The sequence below is a fragment of the Anneissia japonica genome, unplaced genomic scaffold (genome assembly GCF_011630105.1).
Source record: "Anneissia japonica isolate Jap-2015-1 unplaced genomic scaffold, ASM1163010v1 scaffold287800_len1627635_cov199, whole genome shotgun sequence".
NCBI classification, from domain to species: domain Eukaryota; kingdom Metazoa; phylum Echinodermata; class Crinoidea; order Comatulida; family Comatulidae; genus Anneissia; species Anneissia japonica.
This window is the reverse complement of record NW_022731299.1, coordinates 1,468,485-1,476,359: the sequence shown is the minus strand read 5'-3', so window position 1 is coordinate 1,476,359 and position 7,875 is coordinate 1,468,485. Positions and strand designations below refer to the sequence as shown.

The following is a 7,875-nucleotide window of genomic DNA, read 5'->3' as shown; positions in this document are numbered from 1 at the left end:
TCAGTAGAGATACAAAAATGATAAGCAACAGCTAAAAAGTAAACGTAAGTAAACAGCCAGAAATAGAACCAGAGCTTTCGGACAACACTAGTCCTTCCTCAGTATATATATATATAATTTATAATGTACAATGTATAATGTAGTATCATGCGTTTGGCAATTGGCGAGAATATTTTATTTCATTACAATTTCAATTGGAAACTATTACCTTTCATTTATACCCCCATGAGTAAGCAATATTAGATATTGATTTTCTCTAACTTCTTTTCAGTTCATTGATTCAACAGTAGGCTACACTATTATTACTAATACAGTTGAGAAATAAGCATTTGTTTTAGTCTTAAATTCATAGGTATTATGTGAAAGAAAGAATTTCACGTTTTAAATTAAGAGGATAGGTTAAATGATAGGTAGGGTTACCACATTTTGAACAGCTAAGTATAGTTTATTTCGTCAAGAAGGTTAATGCTAAAACAACATCGTATTAGCTCAGAGTTTGTTACTCTTAGTTCAGACTTAAATTTAATCAGTCCATCACCATTTTTAATGCGTATGTTAAAAACATGTGTAAATCAGCCTAAATTATAAATTGTGAATCAATATCACCATAAATTGAATAATTAACATTATAATGTTGTCATTTTTATATATTCATTCAGAATTGACTGATATCTTTCCTGTGCAGCTTGTAATTTCTTTCCTTTTTTATACTTGTCTTGAAATATCAATAAAAAATGATTGAAGTAAAAGTACTATACAATACATAAGCCTACCTGCTAACATTTGCGGAACATTACTGATGTCTGGCTGGAAAAAGTGAACATTAAGGAAGAGATCTAAAATGCAGGATGAAGTGACAGCGAAAGCGCATGCAAAAGGTAGACGGTCATCGTACGAATCTACAAGGTTCACCGGACTATAACAAACAAATACATAGAAGCATTAACCTTAAATTATTACATTATCTATTTGTTTTAAAAAATAAAAATCTGCGAGTATGAAAAAATAGGTGCCCCAACCGGTTTTTGAACCCGAGACCTTCTGCTGTCAATGCAGACACATAACCAACTGAGCCATTGAGGCTGTGTTGGGAATTCAAATTCGATTAAAGCATCCAAATCTTCAAACTTATGGACATGCTAGACAGAAGTAGTATTAATTAATCATAGCATTCTACAAGATGGTTTAGAGTTATCTCATATAATATATATATACATATACATATATATATGTACATATATATATATACATATACACACATATATATACACATATATATATACATATATATATATAGACATATATATACAAATATGCTTTATGTACATATATGTATATACAAAAATATGCTTTGAAGCGGCAAAGGTGATATTTTTTATAATATTAATATAACACAACCGTCTACTACACGGTGTTTGACGCTAAATGCGATCATGAGGTAGACTGAATATAACTCTGTACTACACATATAGCTTTCAATCATCAGGTGGTAGGTAGATTTACCTATTTTTATAGTGGCGGCATTTAGATATTTTAATTATAATATCCAAATGTCGCCACTAATGATTCAGTGCGTGTATTTCTAGACAGTTCGATTTAACTAATTAATTGCAATTTTGAGAATGGTGAAAATGATAGGACTAAATATATATAAATGGATAGATAATAATAATAATAACAGTGCTCAATAGGAACAAGATGTTTTAATCGCACCAAGCATAGCACTTCTCAACGAAAACTTCTTTTTTATTCAGTTATATGAAAAAAAGTGTCTCTGGCGGGATTTGAACCTGCAACCTCTCGCTGTCAGTACCATATCCATTAGACTACAGAGACGTACAGCATATACGTGCAGATTTAGACCGAAGGCACTTTCTCCCATGCAACTGATTGAAACACTCACACAGTGGAGTTACAGATAAGCTAGAAGAGCTTATAGGTCGCAGCTGGGAAATCATATCAAAAAATATTCGCATAGGTATGCTGCGTGGCACCGCACGTAAACACAATACAAACAAATGGATACAATAATAACAACATTGCAGTGGCGTGTCTAATCAGATGTGGCAGCCCCCTTCTTTCACTGGAATTGTGTTGAGTCGTCAAACCATACTTCCCAGATAGCATAACCTTACTAAACCCACAAGTTTCCCCCATCACAAAGTCAGTACAGTACTCCTCTCCATTCAAGTTACAGCTTACTCAAACTGTCCTCTAATTTTACTCCAAACGCGAATGTTTTTATAAATCGAGACCCTTCCTATAAATTACAAAGTCACGCTCATTTGTCCATAGGAAAGTCGTCTTCAATTCAACAAATAGTAAAAGATGATGAAAATCGGCCGATTCTTATTAAGACAGTGAGTGCATTGGCGTGCAAAAATGGACCAACTGGGTATAAGGGGTCGCCTAGAATCCCTGAGTTGGTCAAGGGGAAGAGCTAGTTGCATTACAGTTTGGGTATTGTAAGGGGTTCCGATAGAATACTGGTTAAAAAGTAAATAGTTAGATTCCCTTTAAAGCTTAATTATAGAAAATAGAAAATTTTAGCCTATATTCTGTACATTTTTAACTATCTTAATATGTGGACTTTTTGTACTTGGATACGGGCCTGTAAGTAATAACCATCATTATTTTGTTGTATGATTCTTTTGTTTTCTTTTTTTTCTAAACCAAATTAATATACGTATTTGTAAAGTTTTGTGTGCTATCAGCGACACTTCATCAGGTAAAAGGCTCTAGATGCTGCAAGTACATCTATTAATTTGTTGGTTTAGAAAAAATGACTTGTACAGCACAATGTACGTTATAAATGAGATGAAATTATTCCAATATGAATGAATCATCCATTATTGTTTTGTGGTTTATACTTACAATGGAATACCTGGACGGTTGTCACAACACCCGGGACACATCTTCTTCCTTGGTTGCCAGGACGACAAAACGAGAACAATCAACATCTTGGAAGAAATATTGATGTTAAATATAGTTAATACTACATTATCTGAGCATTAATGAAATTAAAACAGAAAACCTATAAAAATAAAATATGGGACTTTTTTTCTAATGAGTTACTAATCGAGAACTCAGTGTGATATGCCAGTAAGATTTATTTTGACTTACTGATTATAATGGTTTATTTGATCTTGCTCAACAATTATACAGGTGGGAAATCTAAGATGGTCACAGAAATGACCACCAAACGACACGATGTGAAACTTTTTTTTCCTCTAAATCTGTTCTTCAAGAATATGAAATTTTAATTAAAAAATATAGTCTTCTGGACTATAATGGAGGTCGTCTTTACCACAACTATTTGGCACACCTCACACCATATAGGACAATGCGCTTTTAATATTACGATCCCACGGGAAGAAACTAAAAGTTTAGTAAATTAAAGATTCCTGGTGTTAACTCACACTTTTTAAAGCGAGATTATTTTTTTCCATTAAGGCAGTAAACGATACCGTACACGAAATATTGACGATGTACATAGCGATGCACGCAAATGACGATGATGTGATGAAAATATTCAATATTTACTCCAGTATGTTTGTGAAAACAATGTCGGATAAAGAGTTCTTTCTTTTATTTGTATTTCAAAAGTACTCAGCGAAGCTGATTTTCAGGGGAGTCGTCATCACAAAATACTAGTTACAAAAAGATACACAAAGCATGAGCGAACAGCAAGAAGAGTACATTCATAGAAAAAGTTTAACAATAGCAGAAAAAACAAAACCCTAGGCCTAATGGAGTTTTTATAGTTTTTCTTTATAATATAGTAGGCCTATAAAAATATATCCTTATGTAGAAAAATTAGAAAAGATGCGCATTCAATCAAAATTATTTATATTAAATGCAAACAAAGTTTAATGCGTACCGGTCACACTAAGGAAGTGAAACTTAAGCACTCTTTTAAAAGAGGAAGTTGACAAACCGGCATTGCATTTAATATTTGGAAGAAGGGAGTTCCAATGGAGCTCCACAACACCCAATAAAATCTCTTCCATGGTTCCGAGTAGCCTTATGGGGGTAAATATTGTATAATCCCTTCCAGGTGATAGACGTTCTTTTACAATTAAATCGAGATTCAGAGAAGAAGCCAAAAAAATTTAACATTTGAAAATGAAAAGAATATGGAACTGCCACCGGGTGGAAAGGTCCATCCATTTCAGTTCCCGCAGCGTCCTTCGTTGAATAAAACATATTATGATTTTAAAAAGCCTTGACACCGCATAGCCCACAGGAACCCTAGTATATTTTCGCGGTAAAAATAAATAATATTTAACCTTTAACCTTTATAATATATATAATTGCAGTCTTTTAAGCCTTAATATTCGTTTCATGTATAAAGGGGATTGCCCTTAAAACCTCACCTTTTGTCATTCGTGGGCGATATACTTCAATGACGTGCATAATCCCCCGACACTCTATCACCCTCCGGGCCACTAATAACATTACATAATCCTTCTTTAAAAAAGTGGAGATAGCAATAACAAGAACGTAGATATAACTTAAGAGTAGAACAGTAATTTATAAATAAAAGTAAGGAAGATGGAGCTATTAGTTATTTATTGAGTGCCTTTATGTAGTAAGTCTTATTATCCATTTATTTATTTATTTACTATTACCTTTTAATCAAATTTCATTCAGGAGGATTGCCATTACATCAATCAATCAATCAGTCAATCAATCAATTCACCAACCAACAACCATCCAACCAACCAACTAACTAATCATTTCTAATTCTATAGGCTCTAGCATAACCATCAACATTACAAGCAATGTTTAGTGGCACTAAGGACGGTGGTTATTTTGAATACAGTATTAATCTCTGTGTTTTAGAGGTACATAAAAAAACAACCAAGATTTGAATTTACTGCTAAAAACTTCTTTACTGAGGAGGGAGTAAATATTAGATATTAGGAGTGTTAAATAGTAAAGGACTATACACAACAATGGGTCTAGTAATACAGAACTACAGGCCCATCTTGGTGACGAAAATGTCCTCCAGTATAATTATAGCACGTAGACAGTATTATAATTATTAAGATTGACGGCGATTGAAACAAGTCGTTAAACAAGATGACAGTATTCGGATTAGGTAGGAAGCGATGGATAATGGATAAGATCAAATTATATATACTGGTTGACAAACATGCGATTTGGTCAACCGAACTCTATCAATTAGCTATATGAATACACGATAATGACGACGTAAAACAGCAATGTAGAAAAACACAAACTAAAAATATTGCATCGATTGGGGGAAAGGCTTAAGAGGATTATTATCAAGGGGAGGATTGACAAGATAAAACCAACATTATACGCTTTAAAGACATCGCCGCGGCAGGCTATGGTAAGTTCAATAGCCTATAAGGAAACAGAGACGTGATATGATTTAGAAATATATACAGTAACTAGCTGTGTAAATAGACGAAGACGAGGAAGGAGAAATATAAACCAAAATGGGAAAAAGAAAAAATATGTTGAAAATAATTATTACTTAGCATTTAAGGAAAGTGCTAAGTAGGAAAAGAAAATTTGTTATTATTTAAGAATGAAATAAGAACGATGGTTATATGATGAATTTAAATATCACAAGACATGATGAAGAGAAGAATTTGCATCTAAACAACTGAAATTAGAGAGAAAACAAGTTAGTTATAAAGCTGAAGAGAAACAATGAACATAAATTTAGTAAATAATTGATTATTTAGGATACTCACTGCTGGTGCTATGCTCCATGAAAGATAATGATAAAATACAAATCTTGGGTTATCGCAGCTATACTCTTTTGTAGATCTGAAAAAATTATCAACACTAACTGATAATAAATAAACATCAACATATTTGCATCTTAATATTCTATTTATTACGCATTAGAAAATTAAAGAATAATAAATTGATTATTTTGATTGATTGGTAGATTAATTGCTATATTGATTGACTGACTAATTGATCAAATAATCGATTGATTAGTTTGTTGCTTGAATTAACAAAAAAATGGATGACACGGTCAAGTAACAATCTCTTTTGGATTCTAGGCCTAAGAACTAAAACAATATGGGATGACATGGAATGACTGTACAGGTTGGTCAATCGACTGATTAATTCGTCAGTTGCCGAATTACTGTTTGGATAACTGATTGAGAGTCTATTGATTGACTGAAAGTTCGTCTGATTGAGTGATTATGTTGATAAATGGTTAGTTGATTGATTAAAATTGATTGATTGATTCATAAATTGGTAAAATTATCGATTGAAATACTTACTCATTTAGTCCATAGTAATGATATTGTGTAGGTTCCACGGTCTGAGATTGACTACAGCGTGGAAGCAACGTTGTCAGCGTGATTAAGGTGTAGCAGACGCTAAATGAAACTTCCATCATTGGCTTTTCAATTTGAATCTCTTTAGTAGGTAGTATAATTCCTTGAAATAAGAGGAAAATATACTGTAAATGTAATATTTGTTTTTTTTAAATTCCGAATAATAAAAAATAACAATAATAACAATAAATGAAAATGTTAAGTCACACACTCTGTGTTCTTAAACAAGACACTCCAGTTCATTATTATTAAATTCAAAACGTTATTCTATATATCAATTCCTTAAAGTAAAATAATTAATAATACAAAAAAAAAGAAGAATATGAATAGGGTATTCAAAGCAAATATAAGCTTGTAACATATAAATACTAACAAAATAATGACACAATGTTTCTTCAGAGTAACATTTATTCAACTCGTTATAATGTATATAATAATATGAAAAGGTGTAAATTGTGATTTAGGATTGTTAAAAGCAATCAGTTTGCTGATTGTTACAAACATATAGAAAAAAAAGTCATTATTATTATCATACCATTACTTGAATTTGAGCAATTTGTAATCTAACTAATTTTCTAAATAGTTTTCATTGATTTATTACTGTAGTTTGTAATAACGTAACATGTTAATGTACGTTTCTTTTGAATGCACTCTGAGTGGGCGATTCTTTCGAATGGTTTGCCAGATATTGACATCATTTCTCTTTACCCAGTGTAAATGGTACCTGGAGGAGATGAGTGATTTAGAATTGAATAAGGTAGTGTTATAATCAGCAGTCAAATAACATTTATTAAAATTGTCTGAATACATGCATGGCTAGATATAATACCTGGTAAGCGGGGGAGGTTTCACATTGTACATGATTGATGCAGTGGCCAGGTGAAACAAGCACTATACGAAAGGAAAGACTCTAAATATAAACACTCAGAAAAATATATATTAGAAAAAGACATTTAGAGTATTTACCATGGTAGATGTTGGTTGTTAGTGTCTCTGCCGTGAGAAGCAAATGCACATTGATGACCAAGTTAGTAGTAAAGATAATTAAGTTAATAGGCCTAAAAATGTTTGCGTGCATATATTGATATCAAATAATTGTTTTGCACTGCATGCTTTTTAACCAGGCTGCTGTGGATCTCTGACTGAATTGGGGAGCACGGATGCACATTGATAAATATCACACAGTTACTGTGGATTAAGAATATTACCTCATTGTTGAATTAATATTTACATTAAGTTATTTCTAAAGTTGTACGTAACATTAGCAACATAGATTTGTTGTTTTTAAAGACAAAAATTTTGAAGTTACGAAGTTACAATAGTCCTGTCGCTCTACTAAGCCAAGTCTTTGGATTTCATCTCACTAATAAATGTAATTCTCTATAGCAAATTTGATTTCGTACTAACCTATAGCCTAGAATTTATTGTTAACTCAGTTTCTGTTCAATATTATTATGTTGCTCTAATTCGAGGAGGTACTACGGGCTACTTGCAATCGAGACGATAATATTTAATCTTGAATTTTCTGAGTGTTTCTAATATA

General features: G+C 32.1%; 1 protein-coding gene across 1 annotated transcript in view; it reads right to left on the bottom strand.

Annotated features, from left to right (window-relative positions):
• The window catches only part of LOC117115290 (stimulated by retinoic acid gene 6 protein-like), a 47,433-nt gene extending 40,188 nt beyond the window's left edge, over positions 1–7,245 (bottom strand). The window contains exons 1-5 of the mRNA XM_033259014.1: positions 7,162–7,245; positions 6,276–6,435; positions 5,730–5,805; positions 2,875–2,960; positions 774–916 (exon numbers count right to left, since the gene is read on the bottom strand). Of these exons, the coding sequence (XP_033114905.1) occupies positions 774–916; positions 2,875–2,960; positions 5,730–5,805; positions 6,276–6,394 (424 nt within the window). The 5' untranslated portion in view covers positions 6,395–6,435; positions 7,162–7,245. The remainder of the gene's footprint in view (positions 1–773; positions 917–2,874; positions 2,961–5,729; positions 5,806–6,275; positions 6,436–7,161) is intronic.
• Positions 7,246–7,875: the final 630 nt, after the last annotated feature.